The sequence below is a fragment of the Vicugna pacos genome, chromosome 7 (assembly GCF_048564905.1).
Source record: "Vicugna pacos chromosome 7, VicPac4, whole genome shotgun sequence".
NCBI classification, from domain to species: Eukaryota; Metazoa; Chordata; class Mammalia; order Artiodactyla; family Camelidae; genus Vicugna; species Vicugna pacos.
In genome coordinates, this window is record NC_132993.1 from 57,897,545 (window position 1) to 57,923,243 (window position 25,699).

Genomic DNA, 25,699 nt, shown 5'->3' on the forward strand with positions numbered 1-25,699 from the left:
CATATAAGAAAGTATTTATATGTTTATTAATGTTGTAAATGTTCAGATTAATTTTTGTTTGCAATAAATTATCTTAATTTTTTTGAAAGTCATGAGTGAAATGGTTCTTTGAATGCTTTTTAGCAGTTATCCCTGGGACTTACAGGATCGCTATGCTCAGGATAAGTCAGTTGTAAATAAGATGCAGCAGAAGTACTGGGAAACGAAGCAGGCCTTTATTAAAGCCACGGGGAAGAAGGAGGATGAACACGTCGTTGCCTCCGACGCAGACCTGGATGCCAAGCTGGAGGTGAGCCCTCAACTCCAGCACAGCCACCTTCTAGAGAGGTCTGAGAGTGAACTCACAGGACAAGCATTGGTGTGCTTTGTATTTGAAAATACATTGCAAATAACTAGTTCAGGAGGAAAATCTAGGATCAGGTAAATTCAATCCCAGAATATTTAATTTAAAACCTACAAATTCTCCTGGAACCACCACTATGCCTCAGTGAACTTGTTTTTCAAGTACTTCCTTGGCATGCATGGAATATGGTCAATTAAAAATACATGTTTGTTGAAAAACTTTAATACAATCAAAGAGCGTCTGCTAGTGATAATGACACTAGGGTCAGGAAAATGTTTACATTTAAAAAAAGAAAAAAGGATACTAGCAAAAAATCCTGGAAAGTGAGTCTAGTAAGCTTGTATTGAATCCTGTAAAATTCTAGAATGAATTAACTAATACTTAGTTAATAATACAGTCTTTTCATAATACAGCTAAAATCATATCTAATTGGTCCTTGAATACTAGTATAACTAGTAGAAGGCCCACTAATTCCCTGCCTTGGTGGACATTCTGCCAATACTTCAGACTAAAATTTAAAAAGCATACTTATCACTTCTGTGAATGACAGGGCACAGAGAGAAATAATACATCACACGGTCTGATAAGAACTCAGAATGATAACTAAGCTTAATATATAGGCTAAAGTTAATGAGCTAAACATTTAATGGGGCTAAAATCAAAAGCTCAAGATTTCAGAAAGCTTTCTGAGAAAGGGTGGCCAGGATGGTGGAAGCCATGGCTATTCTGGAACAGAGAGGTTTAAGGGAAGACTTGTTAGTTGCCGATTATATGATTATATGGGAAGGCCTGTCACGTGGAGAAGGGATGATTCAATCCGTGCAACTGAGGGTAGAACCAGACCCAGGGCCACTGTTCACAGTGCTCATCTCTCATGGAATTATCTCAAGTGTTCATTTGTTTGCCTGCCCTCCCTCCACTAGGAGGTCAAATTCCATGTCAGCCTTATTCACTATTGTATCTGCAGACACACAGTACACATTCAGTAAGTAGTAACTGAATAAGTGTACATGTTATTGCAATTAAGATTAGTTCCCAAACCTTTCTCCTGTCATTGAAATTGTTCTAACAGAAGCTGGGTTTGACAGAGATGTTCTAACAGCGATTGCTGCCATGGAGAAAAGTAGAAGCAGGAGGCCTCTATTCTGATTTTGCTATTCTGAACAGAGTTGAAATGGTTATAAGTCACATATGCTTTTTACATCTTATAGATTTTTTTTCTTAACAACCTAGCGAATATAAACATTATTCAGAAAGTAATATGTTAGTTTCTAGTACATGAAACTCAATACAGTAATTTTATCTTTATATTTAGTTTCTTGCAGCAGCATTTTTACTGAACCAACTGTACTTTAATCAAAATAGCTGCCGTCCTAGGCACATAGCATCCAAACTACTTAGCTGTGATTAAGTTTGTGTTGCAGAAATGTTAATACCAATGTTGATATTTATAGAGAAAGAGAATGGATTTCATCAATAAAACATAAGAAAACAGTGTACAAACCATTTTGATATGCTCATCAACTAAATTATCCATAGAAGCCTAGCTTATAAAACAAGAATTTGTATTCTGTTGGCCAAGAAAACATCTGTGCCAAACTATGATAATGGTCAGATTCTATCATAATCTGTTGGGAAGTTTATATAGAAATGTTGTACTGAGTTTAAATATTTGTCAGACTTGCTTGTTCATGAAATCATCTTCTGAAAAACAGCTCTTAAGTACAAGAACTGACAAAACTAACCTGTGATGACAGAAGTCTTTTAGTGGGTGCTACAGCAGAGTAGACTAATTAGATGGGGGAAATATTTCTTATTGTGGTTGTGGTTACAAGTGAGTATACAGTTGTCAGACTCACAGAACTGAACTCTGCAGAGATGTGCATTTTATTGCATTTAATTTATACTGTAGTTTTTTGTTTGGTTTTTCGTTTTACATACATATTTTTATTAAAGTATAGTCAGTTTACAAGGTTGTATCAATTTCTGGTGTACAGCATAATGCTTCAGTCGTACATGAACATACATATATTCATTTTCATATTCTTTTTCATCATAAGTTACTATAAGATATTTAATATAGTTCCCTGTGCTATAAAGTGTGAACTAGTTGTTTATCTATTATATATACTTTAATTAGTATCTGTAAATCTGAACTCCAGATTTATCTCTTCCTACCTCCTTCACCCTAAAAAGAATGAAGGAAGAAAAAAGAAAAAGAAAAAAAATCTATATTTTCTTGCTCCCTTCTCACACCTTTTATGATTTTCATGTCCTTTTTTTTTTTTTAATATATTTTCATGTTTATTCTCTTGCAACTCATTGTACTTATTGCCTTTCCAGATATGATTTTCTCCTTTCTATAGCTCCTGCTTTTTCTCTATTTAGAGGAGACCTGTCAATATTTCTTTCAGGATAGGTTTAGCGTTGCCGAATTCTTTTAGTTTTTACTTGTCTGTGAAGTTCTTTCTCTCTCCTTCCACTCTAAAGGATAGTCTTGTCGGATAGAGTGTCCTAGGTTGCTACTTTTTCTCATTCAGGACTTTGAATATATCTTGCCACTCGCTTCTGGCCTGCAGTGTTTGTGTAGAGAAATCAGCTGAAAGCCTTATGGGGGTTCCCTTATAGCTAGATCTTTGTTTTTCTCTTGCTGCCTTTAGAATCATTTCTTTATCTCTAACTGTGACCATCTTAATTATAATATGTCTTGGTATGGGTCTGTTTGGATTCTTCTTGTTTGGGACCCTCTGTGCTTCCTGTACTTGGGTATCTGATTCTTTCTTTAGGTTTGGGAAGTTTTCAGTCATGATTTCTTCAAATACCTTTTCAATCCCTTTTGCTCTTTCTTCTCCTTCTGGGACCCCTGTGATGTGTAGGTTGGCACACTTTATGTTATCCCATAGGTCCCTTGTATTGCTTTCATTGGTTTTTACTTGCTTTTCTGTCTGCTGTTCTGACTGGGTGATTTCTGTCATTCTGTCTTCTAAGTCACTCATTTGTTCCTCTGCATTGTCTAGTCTGCTTTTGACTGCCTTTAGCTCAGCTCTTATCTCAGCCATTGAGTTTTCTGTTTTTAATTGGCTCCTCTTTATAGTTTCTATTTCCTTTTTATAGTATTCTCTGTCTCTAGTCATAGTCTCTCTCATTTCTTTCAGTAGTTTTATCACCCCCTTTTGAAGTCATGATCTATTAGACTGTCAAAGTCTATCTCATTGATTGTTCCTTCAGGGGATTTCTTTTGTTCTTTTAATTGGGAGTGGTTCTTCCACTTCTTCATTTTACTTAATATTTCTCTGGCTCTGTTACTTTAGAAGTATTAGTAATCTACTGTGGTCTTGAAGGGCTATTTTATTTTTTGTTTGTTTTTATTTAAAATGGGAGAGTTCTTATATAGACTGTGTGTGTCTATTAGTTTTGTTGTGAGGGCTGTTCTTAGTATGGATGGTTACCACGTCTTTCTTCCATGTGTGTTATCCCTTTGATTGGGCCTGTGGTTGGTGTTGTGGTGATTAGAGCCTGCCCTGATTGTTGTTGTTGAGTGGGGCCTCCTTTTTTGTTCTGTGGTTGTCGCAGCCTTGACAGGGACCGGGTCTGCTCCCCTGTTGCTGGAATAGAGGCTCCTAGACCTGTTTCTGAGCTCTGGTGTGTGGTAGGCAGGGTTGGAGCGCTTCAGCTGGGAAGAACAGTTGCTGAGTGTACCTCTACAGGAGATGGACACTGGGAAGTGCCCTCTGCGGTGTTGTCTGTCACGTGTTATCTGGGCTTACAAGGTACTTTGTTGATGCTGCCTTTTTCCCCACCTTAGCTGCAGGAATGTCAGCCACCTGCTCTGGTGTCCCCCAGGTTCTGGGTCCCAGGAACCACCAGTGTAGATCTGCCAATGTTAGGCGCTATAACGAGTGTGCACACACCTGAGTCTGTGGTGTGGCTCCCCAACCCTGCCTCCGCATACAGTACTGGACACTGGCCTGTTGTAAGTGCCCGTGCTCGCCCCCAGCATGAGTCAGAACTCTGCTCACTGCCCATCTGTCCCAGAGGCGCAGGTCCACAAAGGGTCCTGAGAGAGCAAATCCGCCCTTTCTGCCTGGGGCTGTAAGCAAATCTCAGTCCCACCCGAGAAGTTGCAGGGCTGCAGGGTATGGATTCAGCCTTCAGCCCTGCCTCTGCACAGCAGCGTTGGCTATGATGGAGCCCCACCTCTCTTATGAGAACACACCAACAATGGTGCCAAGCAGAGACAGAGGCTATGGCACGGCTATGCCACACCCCTCCACCCCATGCACACCAGCAGTGGTGCTTTTTTATGAGGGTCCCAGGCTCTTCTGTTCCACACACACCCCCCAGCCAGAGCTCACACCACCCCCCAGTGCCCTGAGGCTGCCTCTGGGCAGTGGGCCCCAGCCCTCTGCCTGGGCTCCTCACCTATCTCCAGCAGCCAGTCCCAGTTTGTTCCTGCTGGCTCGAGTCTAGGGCTGGGGATTGCAGGGACCCCCCTGTACCAGTTTATATTAGTTCTGTCTGCCAAGCGGCTGCCACTTTCTCCTCTGAGCCTCGGAAGCTCCGCTTCTGTCCCCGCTGACCTCCCAGCTAGAGAAGGGGCACACCAGCATGAGGGTGCCTTTCTTTGCCACTCCTTCCCTGCAGGACCAGTCCCTCACTGATTTTTTTCTTTTTTCTTTCTTTTTTATTTTCTTCTCTTACCGGATTTTGTGTCAATCCTGTATTTCAAAGCGAGAGACACACTGCCAGAGTTCAGTAGGTGTTCTGTGCGATTCAGTGGGTTTGTAGGTGTAATTCTTGATGTGTTTGTGGGAGGGGGCAAGCTATGAGTCTCTCTGCTCTGCCATCTTGGCTCCTCTCTATACTGCAGTTTTAAAAAGTGAACGGTAACAACAGAATAGCTCTTGAAAGTATTTTTTGAACATCCTTGCTCCTATATTTAGGTATTACTATATGTTGATGGTTTGTGACCCAGAATACTGATATCAAGCATTTTGTGAAGGAACAGGGTCAGACTGCTGATTCTCTGTTTTGTTTTATGGTAAAGGATTTTTGTTTTTCTTCCTAAACACATAGAGGATGCAGTGTAATTAAATGAGATTTAGTAACATTTATATTCTTCTTGACCAAGTTTTATCATATTAAGCATTTCTGGGAATGTTTTTTAATCACTTAAGTGTTTATGCATACATTCATTTTTATTAGAACATTTGGTCATATTTATTATGAAGCAGATCTTCTGTTTTGATCCAAATGGTGAAGTACTTTGTAATACCAGGACGTAATTGCTACATCATCCCACCCAGTAAACTAGAGGAGAGAGGGGTAGAAAGCCTTGCCCTATGTCACTGTGTGGCTCTTCAGAGGCATAGTGTTTGTCTGCCAGGTTTTCTAATTGATACCAGCCCACATCTCTGAGTTGCTATGCAGAGGTGGAGAAAGTATGAAGTATCTGCTATGTCTTCTCTTGAACTGTCTCTGTTTCTGAAGCGAAGACCAGGACCACCATAAGTTGAAATCTAGCTAGATTCTTCTCAGTACAGCCTGGCTGCTTTTCCCTTAATTTTCTGTTACGGCCATAGCATGACGTTAGGTTTCTTCTCTGTATATTTTATGAAATAATTGGGAAATAAAGAGTGATGGGGCTGCCAGCTAAACTCCATTTTACCAGATGTCTTCTTACCAGACAGAACATTCAGCTGATTGATTTTTGTTTGCTTTTAATGGCATTGTGTAAGCATGCTGTAAAATACATTAGGATCACAAAATAAGCTAATGTCGTGTTTTAAATATGATGCTTAATTGACAGAGCATCCATTTTTAAAAAAGACAGCAAATGGTAACAGAAATAAATTAGATTATGAATGAATATTGCATCTCTGGTTTACCAGGTCCTCTAATTGGGCCTTTCAGTTAGGATTTCTGTTTTTCAGCTATTATTTCAATAGTCTGGAGGAAATCATCCTTCTGTAGATCTCAATTTAGATTGCAGAGATGATGAATTCCAATAAATATAGAATAATAGCAGCATATTCAAAAGCTTTGGTCACAGTTTCTGTTCAGTGCACCACATCACACCATGTACGCTTAGGCATGTGATCTTGTTTTTAGCAGGCAAATCAAACACTATGGTTATATTCAGTGTAATTATTTTTAATTCCATTGCTGTCTGTTTTATTTAGCATCTTCTTATATTTTTATTATAGCTGTTTCACTCCATTCAGAGAACCTGTCTGGACTTGTCTAAAGCAATTGTACTCTATCAAAAGAGAATATGTTGTAAGTATGCCATAAGTATGAATATTGACTAGATAGACAGTAAGAGATAGGTGTTTTGCCTTAATATGTAATTTCATATGTTTAGGAAGCCAGGCAAGGAAACAACTGTTTAGGAGTGTCTGTCTTTGCTCTTTACTTGGTGTGGGGGGTGGTCTTTAATAGTTTTATCAGAGATTCTTTACATAGGCAGTTTATCTTGCAATGCAAGTACCACACCAGAAGAATTTTACATTGAGTCTGCCATGGATAAGTGCATGCCATTTATTTTCCTAATTGCAATAAAGTTTTCTGAGTATTATATCTTGGGATTTTAAAATTGGGGGTTGTTTTTATTTGATTGCCTGGGCTCTCTTACATCTAGTTTTGTTCCTTTTAAAATGACCAAGTGGAAAGAGAAGACATGTACAGTTAATCCATTAACTGTATTTTGTTGACAGTTCTTCCTCATGAACATTTTTCACATTGGATATTGGGTTATTTAGGGAACAAGATTTTCCTGTGGTCATCCCACCTTAAAATCATTACCAACAAACTTATGTCTTAAATGCTAAATATCAAGTTGTATGTTAGTATGTTTTAAATTTTCCATTTGTCAGTAATTTACAATTTCTGTATTTCTGAGACTAAAATATGAGAAGTTTGTTTCTGACTACTACCAAACCCCTTTCCAATATTCATAAATTAACAATTGGTCATTCTCCTTTATTAGTAACCTTTTAAGAAGACTGTTTTGGGAAAGTACAAAATCCTAGGCCTTAGAGGCAGACTTTAGTAAGTTATCTATGTTACTGTTTACTGAGAGCTTGAGCTGAGACTTCTCCAGGGCTAGAACTCCCTACTCTCAAGGTGTGAGGAAACCAAGGCACGTGACACACCTCCCCCAACATTTCTCTGCCTGCATCTCGTCAGTCCCAAATGCTGGTCCATTTTGTCTCCCAGTTTGCTTTCAGATTCTCCTTCCTCTCCCTCATCACTGCCACTACCTTAGTTCAGGCACCATCATCACTCTGTCACTTGATTTGCTGTATCAGCTTCCTAACTGAGTTCCCTGCCTCCACTTTTGCCTCCTCTAGCCCACTGTCTATGCTGCCATCAGAGAGCAATCAGCAATCTCCCAGAGCTCCCAGTGGTCAAAGCTGGGACAATGTGGGCAACAAAATAAATAATTGATAGTATTAGATTATAACCCATGAAGTCAAATGAATATCCATTGTCTGTATGGAAATAAACCAAATGGGGAGAAGAGACCGCTCTTCCTTATCACTTAATTCCAGTAAATAAATATAGGAAGAAAGAGGGAACCCCAAAGGCACCATTAGGCAAACCCCACAGGAAGAATTGTGGCAGGTGAGATTCACTGAAAGACACTATAATCAGTGAGTGAAAGTTTGAGGAGAAACAGGATACTTGCATAGTCTTCTGTATTTAACCCCAAGATTTTCAAGAATTACAAAAGGAAAAATCATAATTTTACAGTGGGGAAACCCAGTAGACACGACTGGAACCAGGTGATGGAGGGGAACTTCACCAGCAAGAATGTGTGTTGGTCTCATACAGCCCTCATATCAGGCACTGAAAAGGGTTCTTCGCCTCTGTGGTTTCCTTCCCCCAAATCTGTAACCCCAGTCTAATCGTGAGAGAGCAGACAAACCCAAGTTGAGGGACAGTCCACAAAGTACCTAGCCAGTACTCTTAAAGGCTGACAAAGTCCTAAAAGACAAGAAATCTGAAGGAACTGTCACAGGTTGAAGGAGACTAAAGAGACTGGACAACTCAATGCACTATGGGATCCTGGGACAGGAAAAAAATGCATGAATGGGAAAACTAAGAAAATTCAAATAAGACTTCGGTTTAGTTGGTAGTATGGTACCACTGTGACTTTCCTAGTCTTGATCATTGCCCATGGTGATGTAAGATGTAAACCTTAGGGGAAGCTAAAGAAGGATATACTGGAACTCTGTATCCTATGTACAATTTTTCTATAAGCCTAAAATTATTTCCAAATAAAGGTTTTTTAAAAAATGTACATTGAATCATATTGCTCTTCTGCTGAAAAGCCTCCAACAGCACTTAAAATAAGAGCCACACTTCTTCACCATGGCTTACAAATTCCTACGCTATCTGACCCAGCTCCCCTCTCCAGCCACTTTGGCTCTTAGCTGCCATGTGTTTTGAGGCCTTCTGCACTGTTTCCTCTGCCTGGAATGTTCCTGCCCTTATTGCCCCCAGCGGTCCCTCCTCATCATATTCAGAGCTTAACTTAGTGGTCTCCTGCTCAGAGATGCCTTCCCTGAGCACCCAGCCCAGAGCAGCTGCTAATCACGGTCTAACTCCCCCTCTCTTAGATGGTATTTTTCTTTTTGTGAGTTTGTTTGGAGTTTTGTATTTTCTATGTTCAATCTCCTACTGCTTGAAAATAAGCTCCATCAGAGCAGGGTCCTCATGTATCTTGTCCATCTCTTTATTCCCAGTGACTAGAACAGTGCAAAAACAAAACAAAAAAGGGTGGGTGTGTAGCTCAGTGGTAGAGCACATGCTTAGCATGCACGAGGTCCTGGGTTCAATCCCCAATACCTCCATTAAAAAAAATTAATAAATAAACCGAATTCCCCCCCACCAAAAAAAAACAGTGCATACTATATATTAAATCATCCATAAATCTGTACTCAGTGAATTGATACTGCCAAGCTAATTGGTTTTATAGTTCTTTAGTTGCCTTTTCAAGGCACATCTGATAATCAAATCACCAATTAGATATGAATAGGTTTTTATTCACCTCTGAATTCTAAATTCCCAGATAAGCGAAACCTTGTAGGTAGAAATTGGAGTTATCTGATACTTGTATTGCACCTGAATTTTAAACTTCTGTAAATTTATTTCAGTATTTGAATTTTAAAATTTAAATTAAGGAACAAACATCCCTTCTTGGAAAATGACAAGGTTATCACTAAGTAACCTAACCTGGAGCCTGATGTGGCTCAAACTTTGTCCACTGCCCTCTGAGCAGCACTGCCAGTTAATCAGGAGTTCAGTTCTTAAGATGAAACCTGTTTACCACCCCAACTTTAATCCTCAATTGTGTAAAATAACCAAAAATAAATTCTCAGATACTTCAAACTACTTAGGTTTATTTAGGAAAGAGTCCGTTTCACCACCTGTGTGGTCATTTCAGGTACCGTGAATTGGTTTCTTCTTAGCCTTAAGCTAATGTGTGTGTCTGTATGTGACTTGAGGTTTCAAGGGAGAAAAGGTGATAGTAACCCCAAACTGTATAAACAAAAATATGAAATTGCTCCTCATATGGAAAGATTCATTGTGCAACTGAGTCCCATGTTAGTAAGTAGAGAGGAGGAGAAATGAAGGTATTAAAAAACAGCACAATTTCTTATAATTATAGGGTTTTTAAAAAGAACTTAGAACCATGGCATAAATATCAAATAAGCATTTAAAGTGATGTAAAGTATATGAGGATAACAAGGCAAAAATTACAGTTAATTTGACTTCATACACATTTAATCAGTGCCCTGAATCAGACTTTTGCTCAGCCTGGGGAACCCATAGTTTGAATGAGGTCCCTGTCCTGAGAAAGCTTAGATTCTCACGGGAAAGACAGACACATGCCCACCCACGGACACTCCAGCCCCAGGATCCCAGAGGGTGCTGCTGTCATAGGGAAAGAGGGACCAGCTGCTTCACAGAGGGAGTAGCCTTTGAGCTAGACTGACCAATGAACCAGATTCTGAGAGCCAGAAGAGGAAGGAGTGTAGTCATGGACCCTCAGGAAGAATGGATTCAAAAAGCCTCTTCTCCATGGAATGTGTACCGTGAACTTCAGTTATAAATTAATAAGGAAGCAGTAGCAGGTTTAACCTTCAGCTTTGGGTTCCTGGTTCCGGGCTAACGTTTTACAGCCATTGCTAGAGAGCTCGTGCCAGGAATGGGGTGCATTCTGAAAGAAGTCTGAATTGTTTGTGAAAACAGACAAGAATCCTAGTAGCATTTAGAAAGCATTTTAGAGACACATCAATACAGAAATGTGAAGTAGTGTTCACTTCAGACTAGTGTTCAAAGGATATCCTCAGCAAAGGCTGTTTTTAGAGAAAAAAACATTCTCAGAAGTTTTGTGTCACCTCTTGCCTGTGGCTCAGCTGCTGGTGAATGCGTATTCAGACCAGTGGCTGCGTAACAGCCCACACATCATTGTGTGGGAGCACCGAGTTGATTAGACCAGTCCTTAAGGTAGGGAAAGAGAGTGTTTTGCTATTATAAACAACTATGCTGTGATTATATTGATATATACATCTTTATGCCCATTTTACTACTTCCTCTGGAGGTAACTCCTAGCAGAGGTACAGTGTCAAAAGATATATACAATTCTGACTTTTTAATATTTACTGCCAAATCAGTCTGTAGAGAGCTTGTTTCAGTCACTTTCTCACTAATACTGCCATCTGAGAGTCTTAAAAATAAGGCCAGACACATACAAAAATCAAATTATTACATTGTATACCAGAAACAAAGTTGTGTGTCAATTATATCCCAATTTTTCTAAAAACTAAAGATTAGGCACATCCAATTCAGATTTGGTTCCAGCTCTGCATTTTAAAACTCCACCAAGTCATCAACCTGATTACCTACATACCCGCAATCTCCACCCACTCCTCCAACCAAAAACCTATGCCATGAATAAGGTATTTGAGTTGCTTTATAATCAAGTGGAATGTAATTCAGAAAGTAGAGATCAAAAAGTCAGCAAGAGGGAATGACAGGAAGAAACTGGCCCTACATTATAGGCAGCCACAAAAGATTCCCACAGTCATACTTGACAGACCCAACTTTTTTTTATTTCAGCTCGAAGCAGCACATTATCGGCTCGTTTTTCAGTCCAGAGGTCATTTTCTGGTTCTGATTACAGGGCACCAAACACGCTGACAGATGTACTCAAGTGAATTTGATCTCTCATTTCGTAAATGGGAGAACAGCATAAAAGTTAAATGCGGTGGATGGGGGAGGGGGCTTACCTTGTAGGCTGCCACTTGGATTTAATTTTGTCTCCCCTTTGCCTCTAGAAGAGAGAGGACTTTGTGGTTTGTCTCTCTCTTTCTCTCTGTAATAAAAATGTTCGTTGTTCAGGGCTCCTTTTGGTCTTTTTTTCCAACAGTCTTGTCTCAAGAGGAAAATGAACTTGGAAAATTTCTCCGATCCCAAGGCTTCCAAGATAAAACCAGAGCAGGAAAAATGATGCAAGCGACAGGAAAAGCCCTCTGCTTTTCTTCCCAGCAAAGGTGTGTGCCTTCACTAGGGCTTTCCTTGGTGGGGGGATTCTGCGAACAATCTGGGACCCACTCACTCATGGAGGGAAACCTCCCAGTGGTGTTTAGAAGACTCTCGCCTGAAACTGAGCTGCTCTGTTTCCAGGTGTTAGTCTGCTTGTACTTAACTCTTATTAAGATAACGTATATTATCTTTTTCCTTCCCTATTAATTAAAAAAAATCTTTTCATATTCTTCTGATCTATGGGGGGCATTTTATATGCCAGCCACTGTGTCCTAGGCTTCTATTTGATCTTCAGAGTTGCTCATAGCAATCCATCTGGTCTCCTTCCAGCAGGTGATTGAAGCAGGAGCCTGATGAGACCGGGGTGGGGGTCCCCTGTCTACTCTCTGGGGGCCAATTAACTTTAGAGAAGCACCATTCAGGATGCCCTCCACCATTCTGCTCACACCCTGGACCAGAAGCATGAGCAAGCTCACCTGGGAGCTTGTTAGAAATGCAGAATCTGGGTCCCACCCCAGAACTGCAGAATCCAAATCTGCATTTTAATGAGATCCCCAGTTGTTTTCAGTACACATTCAAGTTTGAGACGCTCTGGTGCAGAGAAAATTGTAATAGATCAGTGACTTTTTTCATCACTACCATAACTCGTGTTCGTGGTCGGTGTCGAATAAACAGGAGCCACTGCATCCAGTCGCACTTGGTGTCTGAGAAGGTGACACTCCTTCTCTCCTCCTTCCCTGGTAACTAACAAGCCCCCCCCCCAATGTCACTCGCTGATATTAGGCAGGATTATTCCTAAATAAGCCTGGTAGGTAGTTTCCAAAAATATTCAGGCTACAAGATTTCACCTATTCAAACTGTCCAACATTTTCTTCTCTTGTCAGTTTCTTCTTACTCCTTTCTTTCCTCGTGGGCCAAGAGTAGGCCATCCACCTGTTACACAGGTGTTCCTACAAAAACTTAAGAAAAGTGGAGCAGGAAAAAAAGAGACCAACTGTGTCTGTTTTTCAGTGGTCCCCTTCCTGGGTATTTTGGTTCCTCCTAATGACATTTGGACCCTGACTTTGTGGGCAGTGCCAACTTTCATAGTCAAATGTGACAATTTACAATAGTTCTCTACTCCAGTTTGCCAAGAAAAGTGTTTATAACCTTGGATTGTTTATAATCTTGTTTTTCCTTGTAAAAATAATACATACTTATTCTAGAAAAATTTAAAAGCAGGAGCAGACCAAAATGATAAAATGAAAACAACTCAAATTTGCTAACAGAAATTGACCCGTTTTTGACCCCTTTATACTTTCTATGCAAATAACACTTTCCTCCTCTTACAGGGATCATTGATTCTTGAAAAATCTTTCATAAGCTCTATGTTAAACATTTAATTATCACTAATTTCAGTAGGAAAAATTCTTGTACATACCTACATGCCAAAATTAACATCCATTTATGGGAAACAAGCCAAATCCCTAGGCACAATCACAAGCATTACCATTCCTGATCATACAATTATTTTATAATATGGCTATCCAGTTATACACTTTCATCGTTATATGCTAAATTATTTCACAAAGCCTGTGGTACCTTAAGTTTATATAGTCTAACCTTTGATATAGACAAAGCGGTAAAAGAAATCAACCAAAACAATGCAAAAGATACTGAAAGTGTCACTGCTATAAACCAGCAAACTGCCCTGTATCCATAAATTAATGCAGCTTGGGCAGCATTGCAGTTTGGAAGGTGCCTCCTGCAAGATGCCTCTGGTTCTGAACATGGTGCTTGACTGCTCACCAGGCACAGGAAATGCAAACCAGTCCTCTAAACATGAGGAAAGTAGGACGATGACATAAAACTTTCATGAAGTTGAATTCTCAAACCTCCAATGGACATAACTTGGGATTTGCCAGAATGTATTTTTAATATAAACAGCATCATACTGTACAATGTTGTGTAGTATTGCATACTGATTATTTAGCAAATTGATTTTTTTTATCAAATAATCCTAACTTTTTTAATGTCCATGTATGCATTTTTAAAACACCCATAGCATAGTTTTAACATTATCTGGGCAGGCCATGATACATTTAACCCAAGCCCTTTGTTCACTACTTGTATCACTTCTACCTTTTCCTTCTAAAGAATAAATGCCTCTGGACTAGACCTGTAGGTACTTTATGAATTATTCTCATTGGATAGATTTTAATGAATGGAATCGTAGGCCACTGAAGTTTGGTATTTCCAGTTATTGGATTTTTCCCTTAGTCTAGACTCAACCCCTGGTACCAAAAGTGAATGGGCTTTCACCTTTCTGCTTTCAGATACAGTACAGGAGAAAAATGAGGTGACTTTATACGCCTTTTTCTTTTCTTCAAGATCTTAACATTTATCATCATGTCATTACATCTTCAATGGTTTCTAATGTAAAAGAGTCAAAGAAACTGAGAGTGTTTTATTCACAAGACTCTTTTTCAGCCAGTTTAGGAAAATTGGCAAACTCTAAATGAAGAGACAAAGGAGTCCAGAAATGAACAGATCCTTAGAGGGGACAGCTGAGGATAGAAGTCTTTCTTTAAATAGAAGTCTTCAATTTTATAAACCTTCACCCCAGCATTTCTTTTACTGACTTATTTGGTAGTCATTGCTATGACAGCACATTCAATTTGATGAAAAGTGAGCATTAAATTTAATCCAGTGGTGATAAAACTCAAACCTACTTTATAGCACAACAATATGTCTTTGAAAACAGCCTTGCAACCTCCAGGCGGGACAACCTGTGAGCAACCTGTCTTTAGAGAAGTGCTGAATATTTAAAAACAATGCTTTATAGACGAGGAAAACCAGAGAAAACAGTAAAAGGGTAATTTTTTTTAAACAGTTTATTGCCCCATCTATAATCTAAGAGTGCTCTGCATGTGTGCGGCATTGCAGACGCTGATGGAACCGCTAAGAGCTGACTTCAGCTCACTGACACCTTTGCTCCCTTCAGCTTAAGTTTGCATTTAAATTGAAATGTTAATACTAATCTTTTATTTTTTTGAACCTATGTCCCACAGCTTCATTGATACAACTGTATTTTGAGAGTATAATTCATTTGATATTATTCATTTTGGGTGGGAAGTTAGAAGAAGCAGTATCCATCCTCCCCCCTGCCCCCAACCCTGCCAAATAAGTGTTTTATCCAAAGTTTGATGTGCAGCAAACATTTTCTTACTGAATAAATAATCGTATGTTATGACCAATATTATAATTATTATACACCCACTTCATGGTATAATATACATTCATTTCTAGTATAGTATCTTTAATTTTTTTAAAAAAATAAAGGTCAAATCAAATAACATACTTGAAAGTGCCTAACACAGTGGACCCTCAGTCAATGCACTCCTCTTCCTTCCTCGTCCGTTTAAAAATGCTTCTGTTTGTGCTACATTCTCTGTGACTGTTGGAGCAAGCAGCAGATGCCATGGCCTTCAGAGAATAATCTAGAATGGCCCAGCCAGGGAGCCCTAATCATACACATGACCTCTCAAAGAGCCAGGCTTAAGAGAGGCAGAAGGCAGGGGGTGGCCAAGAGTAGAAGCGGGAAACGGTCATGCCTTGACCTCCCTCCACTAACCCAGGATTGGTTCCAGTTTTAAACCAGTACTCTGCCCAGGCATGAACCCCGCCGTCCCCGGCATCAATACTGATGGAGAGACTCCTCAATGATGCAATAAGTAACAGTGGGCTAAGGGGTCAGCACATGGATACTCATCCTTGGTCGACTCATCGTTTCACATACATTTCAGTTGTAATTCATCAAATACTTCTGCAGCATCGACTGTGTTTCAGGCACCATGCTAGGCTCATGAGTTTAAGATCGATATACTGTTAGGGATTCACATTGCTGGCCCTTTTAAGATGTCAAGATTGTGGCTTTACCCTCTTGTCTAGGTTGGCCTTGCGCAATCCTTTGTGTCGCTTTCACCAAGAAGTGGAGACTTTTCGGCACCGGGCCATCTCAGACACTTGGCTGACAGTGAACCGCATGGAGCAGTGCCGGACTGAATACAGAGGGGCATTGCTGTGGATGAAGGACGTGTCACAGGAGCTTGATCCAGACCTCTACAAGCAAATGGAGAAGTTCAGAAAGGTAGGAGAAGGTTTCCGAAAGGGGTACCTGCTGGAAGATAACGAGATGTGATTTGAATCTCTCTAGTGAGGAAGACATTAACTCAGAAACACCAAGGATGCAATTAATCACCGCCGGTGTCTTTTTAATGTGACAGAATACCAATTAATGGAATATATAATTCTCTAAGGATAAGATAGAATAGGCAGCTGGAAATTGCTAGGATTTAGTAACTAATTTTAATTGAAGTCAGATTTTCATATAATATGCACTTTTTGTAAGGCTGTCACTTTTAAATGCTTTTTCATGCATAACTAAAAATCAAGATTAGGGCAAATGAAACCGGAAGGTGAGAACAGACTATTGGGGAAATCTTTGTTAATTGCTAATGAATATTAAAATTAATAGAATAGTAATGCTCCTTTGTTTTGTGAAGTGGTTCAGAAGCAGTGGGGTTTAGTTGGAGAATTTAATAATGGGGGCATTGACTCCATCTGCAATAGGCCCTTCAGGTATTTGTATGAGCAAAATAGATAGCTGAGGAGATGGATATGCTCCTAAATTTCCTTGAAATGACTGGTGAGAAGCAAAGGAACAACGTTTTCTTGGTATTTAAAGTTTCTTGTGTCGATTTGGCTGCTTGGGCTTTTGGTTATACAAGGATACATCATACCACTAGGTGGCAGTCATACACTGAGAATTTCTGAAAATGCGAGATTTTTGTTGTGTAGGTCTTTGTTTGGTCGACTTGGATGTATTTCAGAGTGTGAAACACAAAAAAATCAAGCAAATATTAGGTTTGATATAATATTATGTCAATTGTCTTACTCATTTCAAATGATCCCTTTGTAATTGATATTGCTGAAAGCCCCTGGGTTTCAAAGTACATAATTGAGAAGCTGCCTGTAGGAGTCTGGCTGGCGGGAGGTAGCTGTGTGGGATGTGTGAGTTGCAGGAGGGTGTGGGGTGGGGGAAAGGAGGGACCTTCTGCTGCTTAAGGACAGAATCACCAGTTGTTGACCCAGGTATGAGATTAATACAAATTCTTTAAAAGTCAGGTTTTACTTTGGATTGTAGTTTGGAATCCCTCGCTATGAAGGGGCTGAGTCCATTTTGTTTCTAATTGTAGATGACATTAGAGTGTGAGCAGCACCCAACTCCTCAGAAAGGCAGATTTCTGAGGTCACGGACAGTCAAAAAACTGAAAAGTTCCTTAAAGCTGAGCTAGTGAAATTCACTCATTCTATGAAAGAGAAAACCAAGGCCCCAAAATAGTAAATAAAACTTTTCAAAGTTGATAGCCAGATGTTGGCAAGCCCAGGCTACATTTGAAATTTCCTGACTTTCTAATCAGGCCAGTAATTTGGTTTGTCTTTGACACTTTATAGAGGATTGGAGGAGGATGGCATGGAGAGGTTAAAAAATGAATAAAAGTAGGGGGAGGCTATAGCTCAAGTGGTAGAGTGCATGCTTAGCATGCATGAGGTCCTGGGTTCGATCCCTAGTACCTCTAAGAATAAATAAATAAACCTAATTACCTCCCCCCACCAAAAAAAAAAAAAAAAGAAAACAAAAAAACCAACATTATCTGCAGGTTTTAATGCCAGTCACTTTATATCTACTGTTCCCTTCAAGCCTCACAATAACCAAGACACAGATTTTATTTCATAGATGAAGAACACAATACCTGTGTTAAGTAACTAGCACAAGATCAGACAGGGAAATCAAAGGCAGAATCCTAGAAAATATGTGAACTTTTTTTCCCTAAGAGAGGGAAAAAAGGGAGTTAATGAACATACCTAAAATTGACAAAGGCATTTTCATAGTAACACCTCTTCTGTGATTTATTCATTTAACAAACATTTATTGATCGCTTTCTATGTGCCAAGTAATAAAAGTAAACATAAAATTATTCTGAAAGGTAGGATACTTTCACTTGAAGTTGTGTTTATTTGCTTCTGTTTCTAAGGGTGGTTACTAGCTGTGTAAGGATGAAATAAACCAAGCCCTTTTCGTCATTTGGTTTGAATGTTGAAACATTACCCACTCGTTAGTGTCATCAATCTGTTGATTTTGGAAAATATGGTTTTTGTTTTTTTTTTTTAAATCCTTCGCCATGTAGAAGTAGCTGAAGCAATGCCTTGCTCCACAATCCCATGTGTGCTGCATTTAATTTAATAGCTGAACATGGTGTGCTTAGAATTTAGGGAAAGATTTTTTTTCCAGGAAGTCTGTATTCGAGTGTATACTTGATTAAACTAGACTCTCCACCAGGACAAGGACTAGGTTAGCTCTCTTCTCTGCCACACCCCCAGGGCCAGCCCAGCACCTGGCCCAAGTTAGCACCCATATCAGCTGGCCAGATTCCAGCCATGGAGTTTGAAGTGCCAGACCCCTGTCTTCTCAAACCTCTAGAGCTTTCTCACCACTTGCAACTGACCTCAGGATGTTTTGGAAGTTGACATATGTGGCTTTGCAGGTAAGAAGTAGTATTATTAATTTGTGGCTTGCTGTGCTCTTTGGAATGAATTTAAACTGTGGAGTCTCCTGTTCGCTTGGAATTCGTAACATGAATTTTAACGTTGAACAAGCCTTAATGTTTTGTCCCTGTAGGATTCCATTTTAAACAGAGTCTCCATTTATCTCTCAGGAAAGTGTTACTGGAACGCATTTCTGAGTCCTCCTCAGATCCAGCTGCCTCCTTCACATTTTAATTGATGAATCTGAACTAAAATGGTATATTGTTCTTTGAGTTTACACTTTCTGAGGAAACAAAATTGTAGTTCATACCTCACAGTTTTATCCCCCAGTTGCACTCTTTAGTGTGCACTGATTCATTTGTTCACTCATCCAGTAAATGATCCTGATGTGCACCTTGTGCCAGGCCCCATGCAGAGGGGTGTCGAAGTGAAGGAGCAGATGTAGTGGCTTCCCCGCTGTCCCGTGTGGTCACTTGGGGGTTGAGCAAGTGAATATGATGTGGTAAGATGAACCATCATCTGAGATGGCACATGGTGCCACAAGAGCAGTCAGCAGGGGCTTCCCAGAGGAAGTGGCATCTAAAACTAGTCAAGAAGGATGATGAGAAGGAGCTGAGTGAGGGGGTAGGGACAGCAGAGCAGAGTTCCACTCTAGGAAGCAACATGGACAAAGGCCGTTAGGTGAAAACAAACAGGACACATTTAAGTCCTTTTAGGTCCTTCCAACCAGAGCGTGAAAGGCACAGTGGGTGTGGGGCATGGTCTGGGCGGGTAAGCAGCCCATGGCTGAAGGCATATCTCCGAGGGCTGAGGGGAATGAAGTGTTGAGAAGGGGAGGGACACGATCAAATGTGTGTTCTCAAAAGCTCACTCACATTTCCCCCGGGAGAAGGGATGGGAAGGACCCAAGCCCTGAGGCTGGGCGAGCCGCAGACGAGACAGGGTGCCCAGGGAATGAAGAGGGAAGTAGACCGGAGAGAAATGTCCTGTTCTGACCTCTGCCAGACTCTGTAACAGCACCACGTTAATTACAGAGCGCTTCGTTCTTTTTAGAAACGAGCAGAATATGTATAAATAAATAAACAGCAAGATCAAATGTACTTTCACTTCCAACCAAGGCTTTTTTCCTAGTGTTTTCAAAATTCTAAGCAACTTTTTTTTTTTAATAACACAGCGAGCATGACTGAAATGATGAATGAAAAACTTAAAATTAAACAAAGCAAATGATCTGTTTTCATTCTGAGGCCCTTTGAGCACATGGGCCCGATGACAGAGCTCTCGGCAGGGACATTAATAAGCATTTATTAAGTGCCTATCTTTGGGGATGGAAATACAAAGAGGTAGAAGAGCTTGGTCCCAGCCCTCAAGGAGGAGCACCCCCCTCCTCGCTAGTCATCTGTTCCTTGTCAGAATTACCGTGGTAAACAAGACACCCGGAGAGTGGGGTCATCTGTAGCTATTCTGCTAAAGACCAAATAATAGGAAACGGTGGATGAATTTAAATGGGCAGGGTTGGACTGCTATTGCAGCTGGAAGCCTCTCCTGACAGTGTGATTCACCCCGGGAGGGAAATGGATGGGAGACTAGGCCACGAAGTATTTTATGAGCAGTTACAACGTGTGATATATGTGCCCTTTGAAGGCAGAGTAAAAGGGTATAACTTAAAAATAGAAGTCAGCTTCTTGTAGCAGATTACATCAGCTTAAGTTGTGAGCTCACAGAAGAGCTTTTGCAGCCTGATGCCCTTGAGAGAGTCCTCCTGTGGTCAATTAAGTGTCTTGTTTTTCTTGAAAGTCAGAAATGGGATGGAGGGTAATTATTCTAAATGGAATAAAAGCTGTGTTGGGTGTAAGAAAATAGTTCTGAATCCTCTAAAGAGATAATATGGAAATGTATACGTGGGCACTTGGGTTAGCTGGAGTCCTTATAGACAAGGACAAGGGAGCTGGCGTTTTAATGAGGGCCATTTATTAAATGGCTTAATGAAATCCTACAGCATTTGTCTCGTGTTTCATCACTATAATTCAAAAGGGTATAAAAAAGGTATTGCAGGGAACATGAAAGATACACACTGGCATTCTCAGACTTGTATGTATTTAAAAGTGTTAGATGTTAGGGAGCTGGGAATTCACTAAAGTTGTATTATCAAAGAATATGTTATAGTAAGAGGGTTTATTAACAAATGGTGGTGGCTTACTAGGTGAGAACCTATTAGGGTCATCATTCAGTGGTGCCCCTGTATCCTGACTGAAGGTTTGAGTCTGTTGAGCTTGGTCAAGGACTAGTAAATAGCAGTATTGACATTAGAGGGTTTCTTTTTTTTTCCTGTGGACAAAGACTTGGGTTAATTAATTTGACAGTATCATTAATTACTGCTGAAATCATTGGTCTTTGTCAGAGGTCGGGCTCTTTGAGCAATTGAGGGCAGGTCCCGTGGGAGCTGGAGACACCAAGTGATGCAGGAGCCTCACCGTTCAGCCCTCTCCTGGTTCTGTGATAAAGGCCTTTCCCTTCTTCCTGAGCCATTCTGGCTTAACCCAGTGTTCTGCTTCTGTTCAGTGCCAAGGGCAGGGCTGACCCCTCACCTCCCAGCGAGTTGTGTTGAGTAAGTATGGAGAACGTCTGATTTGGGTCCAGACAATAGACTAGCACTAAGTGTCTGTTAGGCAATCCTTTCACTCCCAGGGCTTTGCCCAATTCATACATCAAAGGGAAGGGAGGATTTGCCCCCTTACCTCTCGGTCTATTCTGGTTCTAAAATTCTATGCCTTGCCTTGAGTTCTTTGATGGGATGAAATTTCCTCTTGTAAAGCTGTTTAATCTGTTTCAGAACCCTCCATTTTCATTTGTTGGTTTTTGATGAGTGCTCATTGTTTTGGTTGTTTAACCAGGGTGCCTGTGTTTTGTGGTCCCCAAGAAGGTTGAACCTAGCTGCTAAACGCCATCCTCAGGTCGCTGTTTCTTTATATCATCTAAATGCCATGGGAGTAACATGCCGTTTTTACATGGCACAATGGGAGACGGGACAAATCATTATCCCCTTGCTTTCATTTCTGAATTTCATGAGATGAGGCCTTTGGGGCCCTTTGTGTGTCTTTACTGATTTTCTCCACTGAACTTGGTGAATAGCAAAAATTAGTTTTAGGGTTAAGCTAAGACCATTTGGAAAATTATCTATGAAACAGCTAACTCTTGCAGAGCTGGTGGCTGGCTGGCTGTGGCCAGTGATTGGAAATAGAGAGGGGCGTGACCTCAGAGGTGGGGCGGCCCTACACCCTGTTCCCAGCCCTGCTTGCACCCTCTGTGACAGTGTGGGTCAGTGTCGTCAGTCTGTGGCAATTTCTCATCCACTAAAAGAGAGATGACCATCAAGCTCTCTTACAGCTGTAGTATTTTTTATTATTTTTCCTCTGAACCATTAAGCTCTAAAACTGTTAAGCTCATCAGTAGAGAATTGTGTATACCCTGGAGCAGGGCTAGTGTGTCCTTTGTCAGTGTAGTGTTTTCCTCCTACAAGCTAGTTCTGGTCTTGTTGAGTTTGCTTCATTTTGTTGCTGTTCTAATCTTGGACTCTAGAAAAAAAAAAGTGTTTCACGCTTAATTCTTGGGTAGAGGAGCCTTTGGTGTTTAAGAAGTGTTAATATTTAACTCTTATTTAGATACTAATGCTTTTGCAAGGGTCAGAAATGTATGGTGCATGGGCCAGCCACCTGAGTTTTTAAAGTTTTTGTTGTAACATGGCCATGACCATTCATTCACTCTTGTTGTCTATGGCTGCTTTGACGATACCATGGCCCAGTAGAGTAGTTAATGACAGTCTGAGGTCTGCAAAGCCAAAAATTTACTTTCTACCCCTTACAGAAGAGTGATTTATAGACACTTTCTAGGACTTGTTGAAGATGGTTTTATGTCATCAAAAATACTGTCTCACCATTTTTAAGTGTGCAGTTCAGTAGGGTTAAGTATATTCATGTTGTTGTACAGTAGATCTCCAGAGCTTTTCATCTTAAAAAACTGAAACTCTGTACCCACTGAACAACCACTCCCCATTTTCCCCTCCCCCAGCCCTTGTTAAGTATCAGTCTACTTTCTGATTTTATGAATTTGACTATTTTACCTGACATAAGTGGAATCATGCAGTATTTGTCTGTTTGTTACTGGCTTATTTCACTAAGCATAATGTTGTCAAGATTCGTCAATGCTGTAGCATGTGGCAGGATTTCCTTCTTTTTTAAGATTGACTAATATTTCATTGGTGCATATACCATGTTTTATTTATGTATTTACTCATTGATGGACACATTTGGGTTGCCTCAATCCCTTGGCCATTGTAAGTAGGGCTGCTGTGAGCATCTGTGTACAAATAGCTCTTTAAGACCCTCCTTTGAATTCCAAACACATGATAAACAAATATAATATGCATCTTTTTAGTGTTTTATTTAATCCTGCCTTTAAATATGAATGAGACTCAGCTATTCAAACAAGGAATCATTTGGCTTTGATTCTATCATCTGGGAAGATATTATCTACATGTACTAATTCATAATTTACATCATCTAATTTCTATAAGAATCATAAATATTTGTAGTTTTAAAAAATAAACATGTAATATCATAAAAGCTAATGTGTCAGCTTAAAATAGATTTTCTCTCTCTCTCTCTTGTGCGAGGTAGCAAATCTTTGCATATGGCATTTCACTAATTGAGACGAGCTGGCTTAACTCTCAAGTTTCAAAGTGGACTCTGGACAGAAGTTCATTATCTAAGGGTGAACTGATCCAACCCAAGATAGTTTTCCTTTTGCCAGATTGTCTGGCTTTTCTTCCCAAGACTTATGTGTCTTGGATGGCATATGCAAGCCTGGTGTCTAGAATTTCATGGTTTATATACAAAACACACAGATTTTACTGAGTAGAACCATCAGGTTCCAGATCAAAATTATAACCATGGCTTTCTCAGTGCCTCAGCAGCTAGAATCTGTTGTATGGATTCATGATTTCCACGTTTCATCACATTGTGCTTTTGGCTGCCAGGTCAGAGGGATGGCTGGTGGCCATGACACCCTCCCCTTCCTGAAACCACAGACCGTTCCATCTGCCTCTGTCTCCTTTTGGTAGCTCCTGAAGAAGGTGTCATTTTAGATTATGCTTTAATGGAAAATTACTGTATTCAAGTAGTGGGATATACTAGCTGCTGTCTCTGTAGTCTCCATCCCCAGGTCTGTCACATCTCTCTGTCCCTCTAGATCACCCTCTTCCTGTTGCTTAACGGCTCGAGTGTCATCTTTCCCAGCGAGTCTTCTCATTCTCTTATGGTAAATTGGTTGCAGTTTTTATCATCTTCAAGAATGTGGCATGAAAGAAGACAGTTGCACCCTGGTGGGTTAGCTTTGCATTCTCGTTTTAAATGTTTATGCATTAGGGATTCATTCCACTACGCTTTTATTCTCATTTTACAAAATGGTGGCTTACTTAGATAGGCAAAATTGAAAGTGGGTTTTATTTAATTTCAAACAGGAGCAATATATCTGCCATTTCCTGAATGCCAATAGCTTTATAGCACTGTAAGTTTCTTTTATTAAAGTTAAAAGGAATCTTCTTCAAATACTTTCTTCTCTGCAACAAGACTTTTCAGTGATAGAAAAAAAATGATTTGATGGTTGTCTAAATTGTCACTTTCACATCAGACTGGATTTACAGATTGCCTATGGAAAGTTAATATTTCAGAAAGAAAGCTTTAAATCACAATTACTTTACGAGAAAAAAAAAAACCTGTGCTCTGTGTTAGTTTGTCATCAAGGGATATTGGGAGGATTTGAATAGCACTGTTTAAATGATTGAATTATTTCTGTGAACCCCCAACAGAGTGTTCTTGGCAGGATTTATCCAAGCAGGATTGGCCCCAGAATGGAGTCACAGACTGTTGGTGGTTTCACAGGTTGTCCTGTCTCTCAGTGAAACTGAGAATCTCCTTCATCTCAAGTCCAAGTCCATCCATACTTTAGTATTTGAACAGTCAAAAGAATGAGTCAATAGAACATGAGTGTTTTCCATTTACGGTTTTGAGATTTAAAGATAAAAGATATTTGATGATTCCCTGGTCTCCAGAGAACAGAGATAATTTTAATCTCAGAAGGAAATTAGCCAGTGGAGGCTCACATGTGACCCAGTTTATGACCCAGGCAGTGGTGGCTCTGTTCACTAAAGCATGCACAATTCAACTCACTTCTCTCAGAGTGGCTTCCCTTGCCTCCTTTAATGAGTTTTTAGTAAGAGTAAGACCTGAAACAGAAGGCTTTAAGATGTGTGTGCTTACCCTTCTAGCTTAAAATTTTCAGGACAATTCTAGGTATAATAAAATTATCCCAAGTGAAAAAATTCTGTTTTGTATTCAAAAATTATCTCACACTTAATCATTACACAAGATAAATAAAACTTGTATTTAGGAGCCCTAAAGTCTTAAACTGGCCAATTTCACATGAACTCAGGGAGCGTTAAGAAGAAGCGGGACCTTGAAAGGCCACTGGTATAACTTTGAAATGAAATTCCCACATGCATTAATCAGGCTTCTGTTGTTCCCATCAAATGAAATATGATTTTAGGGCTTGGTAACACTTCACAGTTGATTGGCTCTTTCTATCCAACTACCCATCTATCTGTCCATCCATCTATTTAAATTCACTCCCCAGCTGTGATTCTAAGACAACCATTGTCATTTAGATGCTGATTCCTTACTGTGGTTCTTCTGGTGACTGCTGACATTGGAATAAGGGATACTACCCAAGATAGATTAATTATATAAACAAATTGAGGGATGGTTTTTTTTTTCTGCTTTGTTCTTTTAAGTCTTTTTTTTTTTTTCCTGGGCCTTTAGAAGTGGAACTCAGCATTCTTATGAGCAAAAAATAGTTCATGGATATTAGTTCATGTTCTGAGAGAGGTCCAGGCAAAGGGCTTGGAAAATACCCACATCAAGGGAGGAAGAACTGTATGGACAGTCCATAGATAAATGCATGGGAAATGAATGAAGACATTTCTCAAACAGACAGAAAGCTGAAAATAAGCTAGCATAGTAAAATATATTACATTCAGGATCTTGTTTCCTTTCAATTTTTTAATCTTAAACTCAGGGGAAAAAGATACAGGAGAACCTGGCAGTAGTAATTACTTCCGGGGCAGGGGCTGGATGAGGCGGGGAAAAAGGAGGAGATGCT

The 25,699-nt window shown here is 40.0% G+C and overlaps 1 protein-coding gene across 9 annotated transcripts in view; it reads left to right on the top strand.

Annotated features, from left to right (window-relative positions):
• The window catches only part of ICA1 (islet cell autoantigen 1), a 141,096-nt gene that overhangs the window by 22,779 nt on the left and 92,618 nt on the right, over positions 1-25,699 (top strand). For 6 of the 9 annotated variants that reach the window (XR_012074472.1, XM_015242015.3, XM_006207599.3 and 3 more), the window contains exons 3-6: positions 124-289; positions 6,550-6,622; positions 11,784-11,907; positions 15,830-16,028. Coding sequence is in view for 8 of the 9 variants with exons in the window: in XM_015242015.3 (XP_015097501.1) it covers positions 124-289; positions 6,550-6,622; positions 11,784-11,907; positions 15,830-16,028 (562 nt within the window). In the remaining variant the exon portion in view is untranslated. The remainder of the gene's footprint in view (positions 1-123; positions 290-6,549; positions 6,623-11,783; positions 11,908-15,829; positions 16,029-25,699) is intronic. The other 3 variants (XM_015242016.3, XM_015242019.3, XM_072964926.1) reach the window with 1 other exon arrangement.